Source organism: Zea mays, chromosome 2 (genome assembly GCF_902167145.1).
Source record: "Zea mays cultivar B73 chromosome 2, Zm-B73-REFERENCE-NAM-5.0, whole genome shotgun sequence".
In the NCBI taxonomy this organism is placed as follows: domain Eukaryota; kingdom Viridiplantae; phylum Streptophyta; class Magnoliopsida; order Poales; family Poaceae; genus Zea; species Zea mays.
Window position 1 is genome coordinate 21,843,631 of NC_050097.1, and position 25,162 is coordinate 21,868,792.

General features: G+C 44.4%; 3 protein-coding genes across 3 annotated transcripts; 2 read left to right on the forward strand and 1 right to left on the reverse strand.

The window, feature by feature from the left end:
• Positions 1-462: 462 nt before the first annotated feature.
• LOC100285975 (uncharacterized) lies at positions 463-2,086 on the forward strand. Its single transcript, NM_001158864.2, has 4 exons — positions 463-778; positions 1,009-1,208; positions 1,426-1,505; positions 1,642-2,086. The coding sequence occupies exons 1-4, from the start codon at positions 676-678 to the stop codon at positions 1,940-1,942; spliced, it is 684 nt and encodes a 227-aa protein (NP_001152336.1). The 5' UTR covers positions 463-675; the 3' UTR covers positions 1,943-2,086.
• A 5,229-nt stretch (positions 2,087-7,315) lies between these two features.
• LOC100280109 (adenylyltransferase and sulfurtransferase MOCS3) lies at positions 7,316-10,397 on the reverse strand. The gene is made up of 11 exons (XM_008669629.3): positions 10,016-10,397; positions 9,829-9,921; positions 9,683-9,738; positions 9,373-9,437; positions 9,210-9,284; positions 9,038-9,116; positions 8,752-8,790; positions 8,554-8,659; positions 8,237-8,355; positions 7,979-8,101; positions 7,316-7,873 (listed from the first exon to the last, which is right to left on the reverse strand). The coding sequence occupies exons 1-11, from the start codon at positions 10,311-10,313 to the stop codon at positions 7,478-7,480; spliced, it is 1,449 nt and encodes a 482-aa protein (XP_008667851.1). The 5' UTR covers positions 10,314-10,397; the 3' UTR covers positions 7,316-7,477.
• An 8,301-nt stretch (positions 10,398-18,698) lies between these two features.
• LOC100384008 (uncharacterized) lies at positions 18,699-20,374 on the forward strand. Its single transcript, NM_001176619.1, has one exon. It carries the CDS (start codon positions 18,862-18,864, stop codon positions 20,173-20,175), a length of 1,314 nt encoding a protein of 437 aa, NP_001170090.1. The 5' UTR covers positions 18,699-18,861; the 3' UTR covers positions 20,176-20,374.
• The last annotated feature ends 4,788 nt before the right edge of the window (positions 20,375-25,162 follow it).

Sequence of the window (25,162 nt, forward strand, 5' to 3'; positions counted from 1 at the left end):
ATATATATAGTATGCCCAGGAACCATGCATATACAGATCAAGATAAAAGGCATACCACACCCGGTCACCCGCTATACTATAGTTTTTTTTTATATATGCATTATTCCAGTGGTCAGGTGCATGGATTACAAAAACACTATATAGCAACCACTAGGTCGTCAACCAAGGGGAAATATCATGGTCGCCTTAGCTTTTGGTGGAAAAGAAAAAAAAAAGTCCTAAATCTGGGTGGGGAATAGCTGAAGTTAGCTAGGCCAGCAATTTTGAGCGGAGAGGCTGCCTTTAGGCGGGGGAGGGAGGTGGGGAAGTTATGATTGCACCAATTAAGGAGCCCGCCCCCACAAGTTAATGATTGCTGTCCCAGAAACTACGTACGTATGTGTGAAGTGAGATCCAACATTCCTCCCGCCCCTGCTCCCACCATGTCTTTAAAACCCTCGCTCTCCCCCCCCCACTTCTTTTATCACCTTCATCGTCTATCAGCCAGCTCCATTCTATCTACTGCTACTCTCAGTACTATATATCTATCCGCAGTTCCATAGTTCTTCCAGCTGCTCTACACATACACATACACGCTAGCTCTAGCTCTCACATCGATTGAGATCATCAGAGAGGTGGAAGAAGAAGAAGCTAAGATACCAGATCGAGGAAGAGAGGCGGTGCGGTGGTTGGTAGATGATGGAGAGGGTCGAGGACTTAGGGCTCAGCCTCAGCCTCAGCTCGTCCCTCGCGTCTCCTCGCACTCACCATGTCGCCACCATGCTGCTACGCGCTCCAGGTAAATATATAATGCAATTTGTCTATATATATCTCTGTACTAAGTAGCTATGCTTGGATCTATCAGAGAGTAACTGTGAATGACCATATCAATTAAGCTGTAGCTAGCTCTAGTGTACATGTGTGAGTCTTATGTCTGTCTGACTATATGTAAGATTAGTAGTCAGCAACTAAATACCGTACGTGTATGAGTATGGCTGTCACTCGGATGCATCACATATAATGTATCAGAGAAGAGGTTCCTGGAGATGCCACTGCTGCTGCCCGCGAAGCGGACGACCGAGGTCACCGGCGAGGATGGCCTGCGAGGCGGCAGCGATGAGGAGGACGGCGGCTGCGGCATCGACGGCTCCAGGAAGAAGCTCCGGCTGTCCAAGGACCAGTCCGCGGTGCTCGAGGATAGCTTCCGGGAGCACCCAACTCTCAACCCTGTAAGTACTAGTAGTATAGTAGTAGCAGCTAGCATTAAGAGCTACAGTTCTGTGGTTCATCCTCCCGGCCGCTCACCAAGACTCCTGATGGACGAACGTACAGCTAGGCTAGGCAGCAGTAGCTTTCAATCATTCGCCGGTTCTCGACCTTATCAACCTGCCTGTGACTGTGACTGTGACTGTGAGCTGTACTAACTTGCTTATTAATGGCGTGCAGCGGCAGAAGGCAGCCTTGGCGCAGCAGCTAGGCCTGCGGCCCCGCCAGGTGGAGGTGTGGTTCCAGAACAGGCGCGCCAGGTACGTACGTAGCGCACATGCGATATGTCGCCGCGCGCTAGCTCGTGTGTGCTGATGATCAGCAAGCATGCACTGCATGGCCGGGATTTCTCTCTCTTTTCTGCCCCTCGCTCGATCGCTTCATTCGGTCGTGCAGGACGAAGCTGAAGCAGACGGAGGTGGACTGCGAGTACCTGAAGCGCTGCTGCGAGACGCTGACGGAGGAGAACCGGCGGCTGCAGAAGGAGGTGCAGGAGCTCCGCGCGCTCAAGCTCGTGTCGCCGCACCTCTACATGCACATGTCCCCGCCCACCACCCTCACCATGTGCCCCTCCTGCGAGCGCGTCTCCTCGTCCAACGGCAACTCCGCAGCTGCCACGGCGGCCGCGCGCGCGCGCGCCGGCGCCGGCGCCGGCGCCATCGTCTGCCACCCGATCGACCGAGCCACTAGTACGTAGTAGTAGTAGCTGCTACACTAGCTAGCTGTTGCTGTACACGGGCCGGCCGTACGTGTAAGCCAACAAAACAGTCTCTCTGCGCATTTATTCGACCGTGCAAACGACTGTTCCCTCGTTAATCTTAGTATTATTATTATTGACTAATAGCTAGTCACCCACAGTATTAGACTTGAAGATCCAGCAGATTACAGTTACTTTACTGTGTTTTTGATCGAGAGGCCGGTGTGTATGTTCCCGCGGCCGGCCGTCGTCGTGTACGTGCAGGGAAGCAAGAGAAGAGAAGGAATATTAATTAGCAGCTGGTCCTGCAAAGCGGGTGGCTGGATATGGTGGGATACGGGTGTAGGGAGGGTGGGGCGCAAGGAGATGGCACGGTGGTTTGTCCTGTCGAATTGCATCCGGCCCCGGCGCGCGGCGGTGATGATAACGGCCGGCGGCGATGATGCGCCAGAGGTCGCGGTCCGATCGATCTATTGGCCGGTTTCGCTAGCTTGCTGGATAGCCCTGTCCCTCCCCGAAGCCTGATCCTAGCGCTGTTAATTAACACGGATAGGCGGCATGTTCCGTCTCTCTAATCACTCCTGTGATGCATCGTATATATCGTGCTAGCTGTGCAGGCGGCTTAATTATATTAATTAACTCAATGGGCACTCACAGTTTAATTGATCTAGCTCCATAATATAATGGATAGCTAATTAATCTGTGGCCTGAGAAAGCATGATGCTGGAATTTAATTGCTACCTACTGGCTAGATAGATGTTTGATTTGACTGAGGATTATCCGTGGCTGGATCGTTGGACCTATGGGCTATGGATGGCTGTTGTTGGAGTATATACGTGTGAACACGGCAACGGCACATTCTGCAGATTAGAAGCAATCTGCCCCTATCAGTGACGGATTTAATTTTGGTCCTGTCGATTGCGAGTCCTGGGAACCTAGGAACCGTATATATGCTATTCGCGTTGGATAATTATTAGATAGTTTTTTTGATTAATTTCAGGACATAAACCATGACGAAAGGCACGTACTAGCATACATGATGTAACTCATTAACATGCTAGACGTAGACGAAACGATCAAGATCATGTTGCAAACAGTAGGTATGAACTAATGACCTTGTCCATTAATCCTAACCATTACATACGTAAACGATAGATGCAGATTACCGACGTTACATAGGGCTGTATGGGGGCGACGGCTGCATTCTCCCCACTACACCGTAGCCCGGATTTTGTGCAGTACAACATGTGCAGTACTAGTCAATGACGTGTGGGCCTAGTGGAGGGCAGGTCCACACGTCAGTGACTGGTACTGCACGGGCAGTACTGCATTAAATCCGCACTGACTATCCCGGATTAGATTAGATCATGTATGGGTCTGCATGTGGGGAAGAGTTGACAACGACGAACACTGCTTCGTCAGATGTTCTTCCCCTTTTATGTCTGCGATGTGAAAAGGGCCCATAATCAATATGGTTGTTGCAACTCCAATCAAGACGTGTTAGGATAGAATTGGACTGAATCGGCCCATGATCAAATACTTAAGATCAACTCCAATGTTCTCCCGTTAATCTCATATTGATTTACGCTTCGAACTTGATGTCTTATGATTCTCATTTCACAATAAATCAGTATATCAAGACCAAGACATACAATAGCTTGTTGGAAACTAATGAACTCAACAACTACAATGTACCTTTTGATATCAAAGCATACAACTTACAACTTGATAGAGATGGTTGCATTTTTATAACCCCTTAGTCCAGAATCATATGTACTTTAATTAAACTCATGTTTTGGCTATGTATTTTTTAAACACGTTGGGTGGAAGCCCTTTAGTGAGAAGCATTTACTAAGTACATATATTCTCAAGGTCAATTATTTGATAATGGATTCTCTCATTTACAATATAATACTTATATGTGCTTGGCAATAATAGTTAACTTACTGTTATAGGAGTAACAGACTTTTGATTGGTTCATTGTCGCAGTATAGCTTCAATAGATTTGATATGATGTCTACCACTTTTAAAGCGAGTACAAATTTCTTAAGCCACGTAGCCTACCCCCGTTGCCTCATAACATGCAACAAAGACAACATTTATCGATGATAGTGAGTGTTTGTTTTGAGTTTTCCACGATATAGCTCCTCCTACGAGTGTGAATATATAACCTAACATGGACTTTCTACCTTATTCACATCCTGCATAATCTAAATCTAAATAACATATAATATCAAGGCTACTCAAATTTGTATATGTTAACATGAGGTTTTTTGTCCATTGCAAATACCACAACACTTTCTTAGCGACTTTCTAGTGTTCTATCCCTGGATTCTTTTGAAGACTGCCAAGCATCTCTGTTATGAATGCCAAGTCAAGATGAATGCATATTTGAGTATACATTATACTTCTAACAACTAAAGTGTAAGGAACCAATTTCATTCAATCGATCTTAAATTGGTTCCTAGGGCATTGATCTCTCGTCAACTTATCGCCCATGACTGCTGGTGCAGGTGTGCGGTTACACACATGCATACTAAACTTCTTAAGAACATTCTACATGTATATCTTTTATGGTAGTCATAAGACCCCTTTTTCTATATTGTCGAATCTTAATTTCTAAGACATAAGATGCCTCTCCGAGATCTTTCATATCAAAGTGTGAGGACTAAAAGCTCTTAATTTCTAACAACAAATTCTGATCACTACTTTATAATAGCATATCATCCACATAGTTCGAGAAAGATGAATCTCCCATTCTCAAACTATACATAAATTCAATTGTCCTCTATTTTTCCTTAAACCCAAAGTTGATTGTCTTATCAAATTTTATGGACTATTCTACAGCGAAGTGCCACGTGGTTAAGACCAATGGGTGAGCACTACACATGCTTATGGTGTCCCCTTCTCTTCATCCACACATCATGTTTGGTTCTTTTAATCACCATCCTAAACTTTAGGGACTACACTTTAGTCCCTAAAATTTTTATTTGAGAGGTCTCATTTAGCCATACTATTTGGTAATTTAGTGACTAGAAGTGACTAAACTTTAGTCACTAAAGTTTAGGAGGTGGAAACCAAACACCCCCTTAGTGAAATGGATGGGACTTTCATATTTAACCAAATCTTTCTCCACTTGTATACATAACTCCACTTGCATACATGAATAAGCGCTTGTTTGAGTTTATGTAATAACTACTAGATTTAAACCATGGGATAAGACTATCTCCAGCAGCTTACCCTTCCCTATATTCAAACTCTACATTGTGAACAATACAGTTTACAGTACAAAACAATGTTTTAGATGACCACATGGGTGAACTGATGGATACAATATAATGGATGAGCTAATCTTTAGCTAAGCCTTCAACTAGTAGATAGTCCACTAGTTGGTAAAATTAAGCTAATTGGACTAATAGGGGCAACTAATCTTGAGAATGGCATAAGCACTTTTTGCGTGCAAGTTGACAATAGGTATAAATATATTTACCTGCAAATAGTAATATTTACTCCATCTGTCTCAAAATATAGACATAAATTCAAACTACATACATATAGGTTAATTAATGAATGTATGTTTTGTCTAAAACGAATTATATTTTTGGACGGGCGGAGTATTAGTCCTAGAATCCAAAGAGCTCAAAACTAACTTTTAGGGAGTTAACTATTAGCCAACTAAAAACTAGTCTTATGACTTCTTTCTATCTTTTTTCTCTTTAAATTTTAGAGCTAAAACTCCAAACAGGTAGTCTAGAGTTAGCTCTAAACTTTGTATCACCTCATTTTAGAGCATTACAGCTTAAAAATGAGCTAAAGTAAATAAAACTTTTAGAGCTCTAAAGTCTAGAGGAGTTGAACTAAACATACCTTAGTTTATCTAAATTAATGATCTAATTCTTTTAGATCTAATTAGAACAACTAAAAATATCTATATGGACCAAAAGCCTAAGGCTGAGCCGTTTAGCCGATGGCATATCAAATACCCCCTCCATTCTAAAATATAGTTCTTTATTGCCTACTTTTTTTCCACCCACATTTATTTGAATGATAATGAATGTAGATATACATACAAAGTATATTTATAGATTAATTAATGAATGTATGCTTAGTCTAAAACGAATTAGGATGTGTTTGGTTAGATATACAAAGAGAGATGAAATGAGACAGCCACAATTTTTTATAATGTTTGAATAAGAGTCACTTGAGGTCAGGGTAAACACCATAGTAAGTTTTAGTGACTGTGTGATCAAAAAATCGAGGGAATGGTGTCGCTCTCGGCTCATCATACTTTGAACTCAAACCAAACACGTTCTTATATTTTGAGACGGAGGGAGCAGCTAATAGCGAATTAAGGGCATAAAATCGTAGGGTGGAAAGGTGCACACGAAGACGAATCCGGCAGGGAATAACTAATCCAAATCACAATAAGCGCACGCATGTCACATTGACACCGGTCTCCTCCAATTTGTTGCATTCCCGCCACATGTCCAGTACTACTGCACGGAAATGTGGGCAAGATAGACCATTCTAAATTAACATAGTAGTATATAGGAGTCTGTTCTCAGCATGCATGAATATTCTGCACTGAAATGAAACAAAACAATGCGCGCGGCAGGTTTTCTTGGTCGGCTTCCACTCGCTCGCGCTGCGTCGTGTGCGTGACCAACTTGACCCACGGCAGGCGGCGGGCAGATAGCCTGAGCTTTCCAGGCTGCTTTGTATATATAGATAGATAGATGCGAACCTGGACAAATAAACATACACAGATTCAGGCACCCAGGGACGATGAACCGAATCGCGAACGCGCGCTTCGACAGTTCGACGCCCACCGTGACTTGTGGAGCAAAAGCTGGGGTTTCTCTGCTCTGCTGAAGCCTGAACTCCATCCAAGTTTCAGCGTCTCGCATGTGCTATGCTAATCTAAGCTGGTGTTAGCCCGTGCTGTGTGTTACTGCTGCGACACTCATTGTCACTGGCACACCCCGCCGCGCCCCGGCTTTTGCGAGACTGGCTATAGCACAATGATTCGCAGGGGACAGGGTCCTCAGTCCTCACATGGTTGGTCGTGGTACTGTCTCTCTGCTAGACTGGACCCCAAATCAAGAATCAACGAGCAATCACAAGTCAAAACTAGATGAGTACAGAACATACGGACAGATGAGTTCTTTGGACCGGCTGGGACCACTTGAACGTAACCGTCATATGGAGATGTATTATTATATGGTACTAACTAGTAGTACATAAAGGGTGGCTGTATCAATAACTGGTGTTCATGCTACTTGTGATTCTGCCAGACTGTTAACGCGCCACCGCTTATGGGCCAATGGATGGCAGGCCCATTTTCCTGAGAAAAGAGGGCAGCAGGCTAAAATATAAAGCAAAATCCAGCACTGTCTTTTCTCTTTTGGGCCAGAACTGGAGTCCAGCTTGCAGCTTCACAGTTTTCATGGCAGTTATTTTTGTTGGCTATCACAATCACAACCCCATCGGTCAAAAAAAAAAAACCAAAACCTTATAAATACTATTCCTGTAAAATCACCAGTACACAGGGAAACCGGGATCAACTTCTCGCGCCCAACACTCAAGGCCGCCGGCTATAGCGCCGGCGTAAGGGAAGCCGCTCTCCCGGAGGACGCCGACGGCCGCCTCGGAGTCGTCGCCATTCTGGCAGACGAAGTACAGAGGGCAATAGTGCTTGCCGTGCGAGTGCGACACGCCTGCCACTTCGGTCAGGGCGTCCCTGAGCCGGGGAAGCCTCTCCCGCAGCTCGTGCAGCGGGATGTTCACCGAGTTGGCTATGGAGGCGATCTGGAAGTGGTGCACCGGCCGCACGTCCAACAGCAGGTGCGTCCTGCCGCTGTCGACCACCCGCTTGTATTCTCTGCAGCTGGTCCGGGCGCTCTTTGGGAGCGGCGTCTGGATTGCCATCGGCTGCGTCGTAGTAGTAGTTTACAACTTTACATACATCTCAGGTCATAAATTTCTCAACTGTATCTATAGCTAATTGCTATTTACAAAGAAAGTGTAGTAGTTTACCTTGCTAGACTTTGTAGACTGCGTCAAGCTATCATAATCAAACGTAACAAAGCTGTCTTGAGTTAAATCAGGATTATCTCCACAGACTGTGCAAGTTGATGACCTTTTATGTATCTTATTAACCTGCAGAACAATGTAGTAGTGCATGAGCTTTATGAGTGAACCTCTGCCTTCCACACACATATGTAATATAGTGATGATGATTATACATGGTTTGATAACTACTGTGTACATGCAGTACAGAATGGAGTGACATACAGTCTTAAAACGGGAGGATAATGCGTCGAAGAGTAGCATTCTTCCACAAAGGGGTTCACCAACACGAGTTGCAACCTTTATAGTTTCAAGAGCTTGTAGGCAGCCATTCACTCCTGGAACTGAACAATACAAGGCCAATTATTATTAGCTCATGCGTAGACAATATATACGGTACTTATCAAATAATATACAAGTGAAAAACAAGATATGATCATATAATCGTACTCAATACATATAACTGAAATGGATGTACTTCACACACCAGAGTCTTAAAGCAGCTCTCAGCATTATATGGGTGCTATAATCTTATAACTTACCAACCCCAAGAGTATAATTAGCAGAACTAGCAGTCTGGCATGTCGTCGTTGGGTTTGGAAAATGACACCGGTAACATGGACTTCCATTATGGTTATAAACCATCAACTGTTAAAAGGTTAGAGAGTGTCGTCATCAAAGTGAGCGTTAACTTTTCAAGGTTACTTGTAGGCCATTTAATTTGAGACAAGAAGAATTACCTGTCCTTCTAGACCAATTGTTGAACCGGATATGAGAGGCTGAAGAGTAGATGGCAATAAATCAGCACGCAACAGGTGAAAAAACTAATTTAGGAAAAGATTAAAATTGGTAAAGGTTCAGTTTTTTTTTAATATTATAGCTAAAACGAACAAGTGGGGCGTATTGAACTTCGCCAAATGTTAAATAACTGTCAAAGTTTGTTTGGTGGGGAATGAGGACTTCAGTTTAAGGTAATATATATGTTTGTTGTTGCCAACAAAAGTACAGTATTCTATTATTAGTTACCTTGTTGAGAAGGACACAGCAATCACTAAGCATGTACCGACTAGCAGGACTGTTGGTTGCATCAACAACTATGTCATATCTGCGGTCGATCGTTTAGTGTCGAAAACAAGCTTACACAGTAGCAACCAAGAGCGGGAAAACTAAATTCTTCTTCTCACGTTCTCAAGGATACTGCCTCACAACATCCAAAGCATTTTTCGATTTCAGTTTGAGATGATGCTCCAACACGTTGACAGAAGAGTTCATCCTGGATTTGGAGAAAAATATCAAGTCATCACTGATCATTGATATGTAGTGTAGTACAAACCTCTCAGAACACTAGTATATATACTTACGCCCGGCAAGCAGCTGCTGCAGATTTCACCTTAGGTTGCCCAACGTATGCTTCTACGTGTATGACCTGAATAGGAAGGCAGACAGGCAAAAAGAATGGCACTTGGCTTATTTTTGCTTGTACAAAAGAAAGACAATGGTGGGAACTGTCAAACAAATTATTTGTCTCTGACTTAGTCTGAATTCCACGAAATTACTAGTCCACGTGCGGTATACGTGCCCGCCATAGGAGGTAATTAATGTACCGGTGGCGGTGATGCAGATGACAACTACAACATAGACGAAGTACAGTGCATATCTCACACAGTTTACCTGACGATGGAGGTTGCCAAGTTCAACGTCGTCTCCATCAACAACTCCTAGAGAACCTAACAAATTAGTAGTAGAGAAAAAGAGTCAGCAAAACTGAGCAGCTAGCGGTAAAACACGTAAGAATGAAATTGACAATGGGACTATACCAACGCCACATGCAGTCAGGTACAATGCTACGGCCGAGCCCAAGCCTCCGGCTCCGACCACAAGAACTGATGACCGAGAGAGCCTCCGTTGCCCTGCGTCATCCATCCATGTCGTTTAACGCGTTGATCACGACGGAGCAGGGGACAGAGCAACTGAGCAAGCAAGGCAGATTACAGGTAAACCAACCTTGCACGCCGAAGTCGGGGAGGAGGAGCTGGCGGCTGTACCGTCTGACCGCGTCGGGGCTGAGGCCGCTGCCCCCTCGGGCGGCCGCATGCAACCCCATGGCGTCGAGCTTGGTGGACAGGCTGGGAGGAAGCGTGGCCGGCGCGGCGCCGACGCGGAGCTGGGACTCGAAGAAGCGTATGCGGCTGTCAAGCTCGTCCCTCTGGGCGCGCAGCCTCGCGATCTCCCGCATGATCGCCTCCGTCCTCCCGCCGCCGGCGACGCCCATTGCCGTTGTTGTTGCCTCGCGCACACGCATGCAGCTAATAGCGCTCCGTCGTCGTCGTTGCTACTAGCTGAGCTCGCCTATCCGCGTACGTAGCACGGAAGTGGCTAGAGAGTAGCCAATAGGCAGCAGGCGGTGCGGTCTGCGGTGGTTATAGAGATGGCCAAACGGGCCGCCCGGCCCGGCCCGGCCCGGGCCCGGTGAAGCCCGGTCAAAAACCGGGCCGGGCCTGCTGTGCCAGCGGGCTTAATTTTCTGTCCAAGCCCGGCCCGCAGCGGGCCTAAACGGGCCGGGCCGGCCCGTTTAGCAAAAAAACGGGCCGAAAAGCGGGCTAAACGGGCCGGTAAGCACGTTTTAATGTAAAAAAACCGGGCTTAACGGGCTTAGAGGTAAACGGGCCGTGCCGGGCTAGTCCGTCGTGCCTAGTTTCCTGTCCAAGCCCGCCCGCTTATTCTACCGTGCCGGGTTCGGACCGGGCCCAAAAAGCGGGCTTCGTGCCGGGCTCACGGGCCTCGTGCTTTTTGGCCATCTATAGGTGGTTATATTTATAGAGTTCACCCCACACCCAAGAAAGTAGTAGGTAAGTTCGTTGAAGTCCTCGGTGCGTCCCCATTGTCTGGCAATTTCTATAGCTAGATTCGCTCTCTTTACTATGATGATAGAAAATATGGAGAAAACGAGAATAATTAATGACGAGCAAATAGATAAGATATTTCATGTATTCAAAAAACTGAATGTATATTACGTGTAGGATCGGTAAAATAAATTACTATTTTTATTCAGCTCCACGTCAGCTAACTATTTGAGACCGTCATTGTCAGTGGTGTCACTGTCAAGGGCGAGTCGAAGCGTCGTCGCCCGCGTTTAATTTGCACGCAAACGAGTAATAAATAACTTCGTCTCCAAGGCTTTAGCTCAATAACCGTGATCGCACCACGTAACTTGGCAACTACTTTGGAAGAGAACATTGATTGATGATGAATCTTCACCGTGCCAGCCAACAATCGAGAAGCAGGAAACTTGACTTCGTGTTCACTATGAGTAGTAGTTAAGGAATCTGGCAATATATCTCTTGCCACACCAGTTAAGGTGTCTACCGGTGCAGTGCCATATTAGCCGACCGAATGAGAGCCGCTTCAACGGTTGGAACAGTCAACGAACGAGAGAGGATGGGTTCGGTTGGTAACGAGTAAAACGACGTAGCAATGGCCTCTTTTTCCCCCCCCTTCTATTGCTGGCCAGTCCCAGTACGTACAGAGTTTCAAACTTCAAATACACGATTATCAAGAATAATAATGTTACGTGAGCTTTGCAACTGGAATGTTAAAATAGATTGATAAATGATACAAAGAGAATGAATCCCTTATTCTTTTTTATTGACGATCAAAATGATCAATACATATCTACTCCATCCGGTGCAGTAAAGGTAGTCGTTTAGAACATGATTGTGCGTACCAAAGAGTGATTAATTATCATGGAGTTTTCCCTGTTTGCCCTTATTAAACAGGGGTATGGGTGCATTAATGTCACCAAAACAATCAAGCTCGATTGGTTGCTGTAGCACCTCCTGAGGCATTCTATACTGGAGGTCTCAAGCTCGATTCCTCTTAAGCACATCTTTTTTTTTCCGATGCAATTACTCAGGGGCAGCAACGTCCAAATCTCAGACCCACGCGCGCTACGACTTCTTTTGTGCACGCTCGGTCACGCGCAGGATGACTTCCTTTACTGCACCGGAGGGAGTATATATGGTGATGAATGGCAACACATCCCTTCACAAGAGATGAATCTATAATCTATTCCTATGAACCATACGTCGTAGATCTTGTTATTCTCCATCGTTAGATGCTTGAGTGTTTCTTCTCTTAGATTGATGATGTGGATGAGAACATCTTTCCTTTGTTTCTTAACATGGACAACGCAGTTCCATCGCATCAGCTTTACAAGTGAACACCATAGTTTCCGCTCGTGCACGAACACATAAAAGTGGGACCGATCTATTTCGACTATTGAGAGGTGTAGGAACACCTGACTCCTAAGAATATAAGGGTGAATTAGGCGATTATTTTTCACAAAATCAAGGCCTCTATTTTGGTATAGTCAAAACATATACAATAAAATATCTTATGTGCAACTACGATTTTAACTAAATGTTGCTCTCTCTATCATAAAATGATATACAACCTAGGTTTCATACATATCCAATAGCTCATAACTAAGCTATGAAATAAAACACGCAACTAAGGTAACACAATATAAATACGAAAGCCCAAATGCGAAAGAAATACAAGTTTTCATGTATGGCTCTGATATTTTTGCGGATGTATTGAGAAGTGCACAAGCTTCTCTCAATTCATCGTTAGAGCCCGACGCGAGGGCCAAGCTCTCGGTTGGGGTAACTCTACGGATAGTCTTGGGCCTTCTCCGTACGTAAGTGTTGTTCCGATTGTGGCCTCTCTTGGATACTATTTATCATCTTCACTATCGAGCTTTTGATCAAAACATACCAAGCCCTGCTCCCTCCAATATATGGTGATAGCTACTGAGCCACACCACAAATGTAGTTGGTGTGATCTTGCAAGATTACAATCCCCTATGTTTAAATAATACAATGATGCAAGCACCAAGGGGTAAGAGGTGTCTATTCATCTTACATTAGGGTAAAACATAGAGAAAACATTATATGCATCGGACTGACTAACTTAAGTACTTCACAAAGCACCTACATTAATCACTGAGTAATTATATGAACACTTTAGTGTCTAGAGATAGTAGGAATGAATCTCAATTCACTTGCAATGTTTCTCGGCTAGTTAGCCCCCCCCCACCACACACACACTTCTCAAATGGTCGTTTGGCTATAGTTCCCAGGTTGTCGAGCTAAGGTGTGCCATTCTAAATCTCTATTTGGGGGTTTCAGCTTTGTTCCTTTATACATTGTAGCAATGTGTTACTTTTATCTCTATATTCTCAAACGAGTATGTGCCGATGAAACCATAACTCTTTGGCTCCTCCTGTAATATATAGCAAGAAGATATATAGGGGTGGATGAAAAAAATGTGCCGAACAGAACCTTAAAGGCTAGTTTGGGATTCCCAAGAAAAATTAATTCATTTTCCCTTGGAAAATATGAATCCCTTGAAAAAATGCAGTTCCCAAATTAGTCCTAATTAAGCTTCACTACTGGCTATTGTTCACTCTACCTATAAGTTTGTCTCGAACATTTGACTTGACCATGCATGTCACTAAAATCTAAACAGCATATCGTACCGTATCTTGTCGACTACGTGGTGAAACATATTTTTGAATGAATATGCGCACTTGTTGTCCACGGAACGAGGAAACTTTAGTGCGTAGTACTGCTGACTTGTTGACTAAGAAGTGTTTGGTTTTAACATGCCGTAAGTGTACTGTCTCACGTGTTTTAAGTCACGCTGCAGAGGTGATTACTGAGGCAAGGATGCTAGACTAACGAGCATGACGCTTGAACACGGTCAAGGCTCAAGGGTCTGCAACAGTGTGTGATTACATTACCTACCAGCTGACGACACCCAACGCCCACGCACGCACCAAAGATGGAGATGCCCAGAAAACGGGTGCGGTTCGTTTCTTCGTCAGCGGCCGGCAGAAAAAACGGCGCACCGGGTGCCCTCTCGGATAATCGTCCGCCGGCGCTGCCCCGGCGACGAGTACGTGAGGACTGAGGACCTTCTCGCGTGCTGGGACAAGCAGCTTTGAGGTCTCCCCGACATTGAGGTTACTGCAATCGTTAGCAAATTAAGCACGTATACCAATGGACACAGTACCAGCGAAGAGAAGGCATACAGCTAGATCCGTAGCCATGAGCTAAATCTTAAATCCATACCTGTGTATTCATAACCTTCTACATAACAAATGATATCCACAACGCTCGTCACCCGTGAAATTACCCACAAACCTTATATGAATTTAAACATGCATATAATATGTTTTTTTCAAAAAAAAACTTTCTCCCGTGTAAGTATAAATCACTAGAACTCAACATCACGCATGGCATTATTCACATCATAAAATAACAAATGTGATGCGATAGAGGATAAATGAGAGCATAAAACCTTATGATTCATAGGGCTGTTTTTTTCTTATACATAGCGGAATAATGGTACTATTTGGTAAAGCAGCCATGAGTATGGTTTTTTATACCCGTGAATTTTTATTTAGGGCTAGTTTGGTAACCTCAATTTTTAAGGGATTTCTATTTTTCGATGGGAAAATGAACTAATTTTCCTTGGAAAAATAGAAATCAGATGAAAAAATGGGGTTCCCAAACTAGTGTCATTGTTTAGTACCGTAAATGCGTGCATTCCACTTTTGCAGGGGAATCAAAGATAGAACAGGCCAAATTTATGTTAAGAAACTCTAGACCATGCAGCCCACTGATCATTCAGAAAAAAAAAACCCAAAAAAGAATCCTGGCCCATTCCAGACGTTCTCGGAGGCCCGCTCGTGGTCCGCTTCTGCCCCACAACCACAACCAGTGAACCACAACTCGAAGGGACAAACTGAAATGAGACAATTACATATTTAGGACTCTAAATAATGTGTTTCGCAATAATGTCATCCGAAAGATTTAATCCATAAAAAAGGTACTACAAACCTTCTCTAATTGATTATACTACCATTCAACGTATATTCTTCCTTTTTATAATCTGATGTCATGTATTTTCTCCGCAACAAGACAGTTTTACCCCTTATAAATCCCTCTGGCCAACGTCCTAGCAACGAGTGAGCATCCACCCGACTTAGATTAGCAGATTCGTTTTCTCTGGTTCCTTCATGGACGCATGCTGAAATGGATTGCTAATTAATGCTATTGTGGGTTGTTCATTACTGATTGATGAGTACTATACATTACCTGACATGTCGTCACGCCACAAACTTCCTTGCTTTACTCAATTACTCAGTGTACAATTGGTGCATCAAAATTCAAAATGGACTTGCCGCTGTGATTTATTCATGCTTGGATCGATTCAGGTGGCACAAGTACTAACTTTTTTAGCAGTTCAATGGGCACATCCATTCCATGCAACTGGCAACCCTTTTCATTTTCCTTCGTCATCATGTGCTAATCCATAAGAAAGCATTGCAGATCATGCTTTATTTCTCTGGAGTAATTAGCTTTTTTTAGGAATGGTAATTAACCGTTTTAGGCCTTGTTCGTTTACGTTGGATTGCACCCGGAATTGTTCCAACTAACCAAAGTTTATATAAATTAGAGAAGCAATCCGGCTAGGAATCGTTCCGACCCACCAATCCGGTAGAAACGAACAAGGCCTTAAAGAGAAATACTTCTTCGTTTATACCCTGCTTTGCATATGTCTCCATGAGCACAAGTATAACAATCTATGTCGCACTTCAGCATGCTAGAGTGACAACAGAACGGTGCGGGATCCATGGCGAGAGAAGGAAAGTTGGTTCTGTTAGTTCGCTTTGAAGAAAAGACGACCGTATGGAGATGAAGAAGAGAACGGTTGTTTCTGGATTTCCAAATAAAAAATGTGTATAAGTAATAAGGGGTAAAACTGTCTTGTTGTGGAGAAAATACACGAGATCAGATTATAAAAAGGAAGAATATACGTTGAATGGTAGTATAATCAATTAGAGAAGATTTGTAGTACCTTTTTTACGGATTAAATCTTTCGGATGGCATTATTGCGAAGCGCATTGTTTAGAGTCCTAAATATGCAATTGTCTCAATGGGGTCGAATATTACTGCCCCCTGATTGATTGCTTTCAAAAGATATCAAGTGCTTTCAAAAGATTTTTTAGGATAAAATAGGGATCTGTTGGGATACCTACTTTTTTTTTTGAAAAGAAGAGTTTGGAGAGACCCCAAAAATCGAGTATCGAGAGATACTCCTTAGTCCTAGAAAATAAGGCGAATATGTTTTTAGAAAAGTTAATGTTTAAAAATATTGACCAACAATTCACTAAAAAAATATATTAGTTTATGTATGTTACATACTTGAATTTGTATTTAAAAATATTTTTAAATAATGTTTAATTTGTACTAGATATGTGATCGTGCGTTGCGACGGGAGTAAAAAAAATTTGTATGAAACATAGATACGGAACGACAAACATCACTATGATATGTAAAATTAATGTGACAAACATTATCAATATCACACAAATTATTTCTAAAGAGTCAATATATAATTTTTAATGATAGACAAATGCGTCGGCAATCGTACACTAATATAATCTTTTTTAGCGATATCGATAAGTATTTGTCGTATGTTTGTAGGGATGGCATATCGACACGAATTGTTCTCATAACTTAACAGATCAATCACAAAGTTAATTCGAAGAATTTTTGCATCCTACCTACAAAGACATAAGAGAACAAAACGTCAACTTATTGATGACATATTTTAAAAGGAATTAATGGTTAAAGTTTCACTTTAAAGACTTTCCAATAAAAAAATATATGCCTATTTTTTTTTTTGGATAGAGAGTCTTGAAGATGGTCTAACTTCAGCATTCTTCAACTTGCCGGAGAAAAAAAAATGAAGCAGAACAAGGAAACGCATAGAATCTCCTCCTTCCAGCCAGGGGATGGTAAAGGATAGCTGCAGAATTAAGCAAAGGATAACCCATGCATGCTCAGAAAGCCTGGAGCTACCTTTCTCAGTTTCCTGAAATTCCACACACCTCTTCCTCGCAATTCGCAAGCGCAACGCCGGCGTTCACATGTCAGATGACGCAAAGACGAATCACACTGCAGCAACAACAAATCGGATCGGGATCGGATCACATCTATCTACGGCCATGCGCGCGGACTCGTGTAGCCTTCAAAATTGACACGGCCGTACATGGCATCCAGCTATGCCTATGCATATCCTGTCATTCTGTGCCATCAGCGCTGCAGCAGCGAATCAGCATAGGTTCCCAGCTTTTGTGATTCTGGAGGTCGCCGGATCATCAGGGGTCAGGGTCAGGGGTCAATGGATCATCGAGTCCGGAGTAGCTTCTTTTCCTGTTTCAGCACATCAGGATCATATCAGGATGATCTCTGCTGCTCTGCAAATGCTCGTCCGGCCGCTACTAGAAACGTCTGCGGTCTACGGAACGAGATCGTCGGAATGATCCTCCAAGCATAGGTAGTGCTAAAGCAATTACCGATCGAGAGGCAGGTGAGCGGTGCATGGCATGGCCCATTGTCGACGAGGACATATCTGGTGCACATGGAAGATTGGTGCACATGGTGCACATATTAAATCATCACCACTTATTTTAGATCTAACGTCTCTAGTTGATCATTCAATTTACAAATAACACCTTCCACCACTGCACACCACCACGTTGAAGGGTGTTCTTAGCAAAATATACCAAACAACTAGAGACGTTAGATGTAAAATGAGTGGTGATGATTTAATATGTGTACCATGTGCACCAATATTCCATATGCATTAGATATGTTCTCATTGTCGACGCCGCCCTTTTGCCGTGTGTGCTCCGGCAACCATGCATGCAACGGCAGCCGGCTCCACCATCTTTGGGTGGGAGGCTAGCTAGTAGAACGTAATTAAATACTAGTCTGAGAGTATGTTTATAGGGTGTTTGGTTAGAGAGAATAAAGATTAGTCTCTAGTTTTTAGTCCTATTTAGTCTTTTTTTTGCCAAACACTAGGATTAAAATATGGACTAAAATGATTTAGTCTTTAGTCCTTCACATAGGTGCTAAAAGAGACTAAAAACCCACATGAGTATATTCCAAGGGCAATTGGGTCTTGTGGACAATGTATTTAATGACTTTAGAATCTATTTAGTCCCTAGAACCAAACAAGTAGTGACTAAAGTTTAGTCCTAGGACTAAAGTTTAGTCCTAAGACATTGAAACCAAACATGGCCTTAAATCTATAGTTTGTCGATTAAATTTAACACCTTGGACTCTAAACAGATTGACTAATAAATTGATTAATTGTTAGCTAGAGACTGACAAATTATTTACCCATTAGCCATTTGATCTATAGGTGCTAATAGATCGTAAAACGAGAAAAAGACGGCCGCTACCCTTGTAGGTTTTTTCCTTTCTCTCTTGGATAATTGTTTGTCTGTAGAGTAAAACGAACTATTTACTATGTTTTAGACATCTATTAGTCAAACATATCCTGATTAATTATTTGATGGCTAATTGGCAAAGACCATATGGTACATGCAGCTGGTCTATGCCAATTGCCAAGTGATCAAGTCCCCCAACTCCCAAGTCCCAACTCCCAAGTGCCCAAGAGAGGTCATTTTCCTCATTTATTTTGGCATTTTGATCTAGCGGTTTCCAGGAAATGCACACTGTAGTAGCAGTTAATTACCAAGGAGCCCGAGGTCTGCTGTCACATTTAAAATGATAGTGGCTCGCTAGTTCTGCTCGGCCGTGATCAAATTCTTTCCCTCCCTTTCGTCGCATGCTTCACCACCAAGTCTTGTAGCTTCCTCTCCCCGCCCGAAAGCCAAGGATCCATCGCTCCAACTCCAAGCCTCTCAATTCCAACTCCATCGCAACAGCCTATCGAGTCCCCGAACAGTCCTGCGCGCGTCCGCAATGGCGGAGACGGCCGGCGCGGCTCCAGCACAGCAGCCCGCTAGAGTAGCTACGACGACGACGAACAGCGATGTCTCCACGTGGGCGTGGCTGCAGCAGGTCCTCGCGCTGCTGTTCCCGTCCAGCCTCGCCGCGAAGGCCGCGCTGTTTGCGCTCGTGGTGGCGCTGCTGCCGCTGCTGCCGTCGGGGCAGGCGCCCAGGATCTGGGAGCTGCCGCACCTCCTCCTGCTCGGCATCATCATCTCCTACGGCGTCTTCGGCCAGAAGAACGCCGACGCCGAGGTGGCCACCGCTGCCTACGCCACGCCCGTCGACGTGGAGGCGTCGGTGGAGGCCTACGTCTCGCAGATGATGCAGGGCTCGCTTGTCTTCGACGAAAACGACGGCAACGATGGCGCCAACAAGGATGGCAGCGTCCAACAGCAGGCGTGGAGCTCTCGGTACCTTCCAGACGACCCGCTCGTGGTCGTCGCGGACACTTCAGCGCCAGGGACCAACAGCGGCAACGGCGACACCGACACGGGTGGGAAAGGGAAACCACTCCTGCTGCCGGTGAGGAAGCTCAAGCCAGCGGCGGCGGCACCAACAGGGGATATGATGAGCGACGTCAGCGGCATTGAGGACGAGGGGGAGGAGGAGGAAGAAGAAGAGTTACTCCTAGCTCCCAAATCGGGAACGGGATACGGCGTCGTGCGCGAGCACGCCTTCCCTTCGCCGTCCTCTGTCCTCGACGCCGACCTGACCCTCTCACCGTCCTCGCCGCCTCTGCTCCCGCCTCCTCCACCGCCGCCGCCGTTTCTCGGCCGCGGGCGAAGCGGCCTCCTGAAGGCCAAGGCGAGGAGCTTCAACGAGTTCGGGTTCGGGGTCCTTAGTAGCGACCGGAGCCCGAACGGAAGTTTGGGTTCGCACTCGCACAGCGCGGCGGGCAGCAGCAGGAAGTTCCGGCCCAGGTACGCGGTGCAAGCGACGAGGAGCAGCACCTTCGGCCGCTACGATCCTGTAGTGCCCATCCACGACGACGAAGCAGGCGACGAGACGTTGGGTGAGATGGTTGCAACGTCGGACAGCTCGTTTAGCAGTGATCTCGACGATGACACCATCAAGGAGGAAAACAGCTGCGAAGATGATGGGGTGAGTGAGGACGACGGCGTCAACTCGTGCAACGAGGAGCTCTTTGAGCTGGCGACGAGACCGGGACTGGAGGGGGAAACGGAGACGGAGGTGGAGGGCGAGGTGGACAGGAAGGCCGACGAGTTCATAGCCAAGTTCAGGGAGCAGATTAGGATGCAGAAGGTCGAGCAGGCCAGGAGATGACGACCGAACGCGTCCGAAAGTGTTTACAGGCAGCACGCTCACAATCAGCCTCCCTCGTGTATGATAGCGTGTAATTTCTTTCTTTTACGTTGGTTCTTTCTTTCATTTTGGGTGTTGCAATGCAATTATGGCAAAAAAATATTATGTTTTTCATGTAATCGCTGTACAATCAAATTATTAAAAGTCGTGAAGTTTTTTTAAAATAACTATAGATGTATTTTATTATTTACTTTACCAATATATTATATATATTATATTTTTCCTTTTTATATACTAACGAATTAAAACTTGATATATTGGTATAATTTTTTTTTTGACTTTTTTATGATCTTGGTAGTTTGATTACACAACGATTGTATGAAAAAAGGTTGAATTTATAATATTTTTCTTGTAACTACAGGATGAACATGTGTAAATTAACAACTTATTGATGAGGGGCAACATCACACTATATTCACCAAGAAACTATATGGGCTAATGCAACCTCCAAGGACATAATATGAGTGCCTTCAGAATTTCCTAATTGAGAATTGCTTTAAGAATGGGGTGGTCGACATAACACTATTTGCCAAGAAGCTACACAACGATATCTTCATTTATTGGGTTTATACTAATGACATTATATTTGGCTCAACAAATCAAGGACATTACAAAGAGTTTGGTGAATTGATGTTACATGAATTCTAGATGTCAATGATTAGAAAACTTAATTTTCCTTGGTTTTACAATCAAGCAAATGAGAGAAAGATTTTCATCTCTTAAGGAGAGTACATCAAGTATCTACTCAAGAGAATAAATATGGATGAATGTAAGCCAACCAATACATCAATGCCATAAAATAGACATCTCGATCTAGACGAGGGAGATCAACCAATTGATCAAAATCTAATGTTGTATGATTGGTATCTTGTTATATTTAACAACATTTAGGTCCGACATCATGTCTAGTAAGGATCACTTAATTGCGATAAAAGAATCCTTAGGTACCAAAGCACACATCAATTATTGGCCTTCTGTATCCCAAATAAGCTAGTTTCTAGCTCATTAGCTATTCTTATTTGAATTATGTGGGTTGCAAAATTGATATGAAAAGCCGCAACACCCTAAAAGTCCTAAATTTGGTATTCAAGATAATTCTTCCAAGATTTTGGAACTGAGTTTTCGAATAGGGGAACTAGTAAAAAAAGAGTTCATATGAATTAATTATACTTTATCTTCAGAGATATTCTCCAAAGATCTAAACTATAGTTTTTTCTAAGAGTATATAGTTATGTTTGTATAAATAAATAATGAATATCATATTTTGAAAATATTCTTCTAAATAAATGATTAAGCAAAGAGGATCTTTAATTATTTACTAGTGTGAATTATTCCTTGTTGAATCATGTGTTTTTGAAGTATTTATAGAAAGGAATAGAATAACAAATAAACAAATAAGATGATTTACTAGTGTGAATTATTCCTTGTTGAATCATGTGTTTTTGAAGTATTTATAGAAAGGAATAGAATAACAAATAAACAAATAAGATGAAACTTGCATATTATTTTAGATGCACAAACAAAGTCCCACCATGAGAAAAGAAGTTACCAGCGTGGACCGAATCTGGCCTGCCCACGTTCCCACACAGCCACGCCGGCCCACTACCGCACTCTCGCAGCTCAAACTCCTAAGAGTCCCGACATGTGGGCCCGCATGTCAGCCTGATCACCGCGTGCCCATAATCCCGCTGACACTGACCTCCTACCCCGCAGCCTCACTATGCACCGAGCACACGCCTTGCTCTGTTTCATTGTCGTGTGGGGCCGGGTGACCAGTTGCTTCTTCACCGATTCCCATCAAGCCTCACCGGAGAAAGCGGTGATTCTGTTGGAATCGTAACAAATTCATGCGGATCGCACCTGGGATCGCTCGTTCGGTGACTGACTAAAACCTGTCATATTCTTCCTCCATTGGATAATGTCCGCGCGTTCAGGATAGCAGCGAACCTTGCCGTCTTTTACGGGAGCCGTTCGTTGGCCTAGAACTTCGCCCGCAGCTATATAAGCAAAGCTGCACCGCCCCCTCGACCATAGGAGCGAGCAAGATGAGCGAAGGCACCATCAGACCATGCAGAGAGAGCGACGAAATGAGTGAGGTGACCGCCGACGTCGTTCCCCGCTGTTGCCAACAATCGAAGTCCACGGGATGGCCAGAAAACTTCACCGGGTGGTGTTGATGAATTTCGCGGCCTCAACGGGCAAGAACAACGGCGTGAAAGCCAGGAATTCCTCGCTGGCGCTCCTCTACCGCCACAAAACCTTGTGCCACCGTGGGCGAGGTGTATCACTATGAGATTCACGGTAAGGACCTCTTGCCCTTCCCTGGATTCTCGTTCATCCCTGCTTCTATTGTTAGGATTTATGGCCTAGGTCCAATTGAGAAATTCAAAAATCACAAAAGCCCATATAAGTGGATGGCTAGGTAATAGGTGGAACCAATAGCACCATATTGCTAGTTCTAGTGGAGTAGAGCTAGCTTAAATATGGAAGTCACACTCACTCACCAAGTCATGGATGAGAGGAAAGAGTGTGGAGAGCCACACGCGCGCGCGCTTGCTCGCCTAAGCGGGGCGGGGCGAAGGGCGCGGGCGCACGACATGCGCGTGAATGGTCCACCAAAATCTGGCCCCTCGCCTTGCACTACGTATGAAAGATCTGGGAGAAGCTGATGTGATTCTAAACATCAAGCTGATTAAGGTAGATGGTGGGGTTACTCTCTCGCAATCTCACAATGTTGAAAAGGTTTTGAAGCGATTTGGCTTCTCTGAATGCAAACCTTCTCCAACACCTTATGATCCAGTGTGACACTGCGAAAGAACAAGAGAATTTGTTTAGACCAATTGAGATACTCTCAGATTGTCGGTTCACTTATGTATCTTGCTGGTGCAACAAGGTCCGATATCTCGTTTGCTGTGAGCAAATTGAGTAGGTTCATGTCAAACACCCGGACTGATCATTGGCATGCACTTGAGTGGGTTATGTGCTACCTGCAAGGTACAATGAGTTATGGAATTCACTATTCTGGTCAGCATGCAATACTTGAAGGATATAGTGATTCGAACTGGATATCTGATGTAGACAAACTTTATGCCACCGGTGGTTATGTCTTTACTATTGGTGGAGGTGCGGTATCATGGAGGTCATGCAAGCAGACCATCTTGACGAGGTCAACCATGGAAGCTGAGCTAGCTGCACTTGACATAGCAACCGTTGAGGCAAAATGGTTGCGTGAACTCTTGATGGACTTGCCGGTGGTTGAGAAACCAATACCAGCTATCCTTATGAACTGTGACAATCAGACAGTGATTGCTAAAGTGACGAGTTCTAAGGATAATGGAAAGTCATCAAGACATGTCAAAAGACGATTGAAGTCTGTCAGAAAGTTGAGAAACTCTGGAGTTATAAGTGTGACTTATATTTCAACAGATAAAAATCTGGCAGATCCTTTTACCAAGGGACTACCACGTAATGTGATAGAAATCGCATCGAGAGAGATGGGTATGAGACCCGAATAAAGTTGCCATGGTGGAAACCCAGTCTATGTGATCGGAGATCCCGTGAATTAGGTCCTGGGAAGAACAAGCCATTGGTGAACTGAGGAGAGTAACCTTTGACCCTCTCTAAGTAAAGATGCAATACTCTCAAATGCTGTAAGGCAGGTTGGCTTTGTGCCTTAATGTGTTCTGTTGACTTGTATTAGCGAAGATGTTGTCCTGCAGAACATTCTTTGAAAGAACACACCTATATGAGTTAGACTGTCTAACGTCGCAGTCTATGAGATTTGGGTGATCTCTAGTAAACTCATGAAGAGACCTTGGAGTACAACGTATATGCTTCACCCAAGAAGGGGACTACTGGTAGCCAAGTACTGGTCATGACTTCAAGTGAAACATATTCACGCAAAACTTGCAATTCAAGACATAGTCTATTGTCCAAGTTGTGGGTTGGTGTAGCTTGGAGTTCTAGGCGGAAGTTCAACTTAACAGTCTCTGCTAAAAAAACTAGTATATTAAACAGTAGTGAGCAGTGGCGAAAACTGCATATGGGCATTTGAGATCTGGTGGGGGATTGTTAGGATTTATGAGCTAGGCCCAATTGAGAAATTCAAATAAATCCCAAGAAAATCACAAAAGCCCATATAAGTGGATGGCTAGGGAATAGGTGGAACCAATAACACCATATTGCTAGTTCTAGTGGAGTAGAGCTAGCTTAAATATGGAAGTCACACTCACTCACCAAGTCATGGATGAGAGGAGAGAGTGTGGAGAGCCACACGCGCGCACGCTCGCTCGCCTCGCCTCGCCTCGCCTCGCCGGGCCGGGCTAGGGCGAAGGGCGCGGGCGCACGACATGCGCGTGAATGGTCCGCCAAAATCCGGGCCCTCGCCTTGCGGGGGCGTGGCTACCTTTTGCCGTTTGATTTTTTGGTTTCTTGGTTGTTACGTTTATCCTAACTGATCGCTATAAAATCTCAATTGAACGCGAGATTTTCGTGGGCGGATAAGATCGGAGGTCGCGGACTCGGCCCTATAAAAGGAGCCCGGCAGCCAGCATCCAAATCATCCCAGTTTCGCTTTCGCCTCTCTTCATAGCTGAGCCGCCTTTCCAGTTCCCTTCATCCCGACCGTAGACGTGCATCTGCGATCAGGAGAGCAGGTCTCCGGAACCCTTCGTCTTCTAAATCCTGCATCGGAAGAGGGCGAATAAGGTTTTTGGGAAGCGTCTTCACGCGACTGCTCGTGATCTTCTGACCTCGACGACTCTGCTGACTTCGCTGCTTCGACGTCGTCGACCCTGCTGATTCCGACGCGCGCCATCTATCAGTATGTCTAATCAGTACGCATCATCTGATTTGGCTTTTTACTTTAGTTCTTCTGATTTGGTCATGATTTATATTCGGAATTTAATCTGGAATTTGTCTAATTATTCAACAATCCAAAAACCTTATT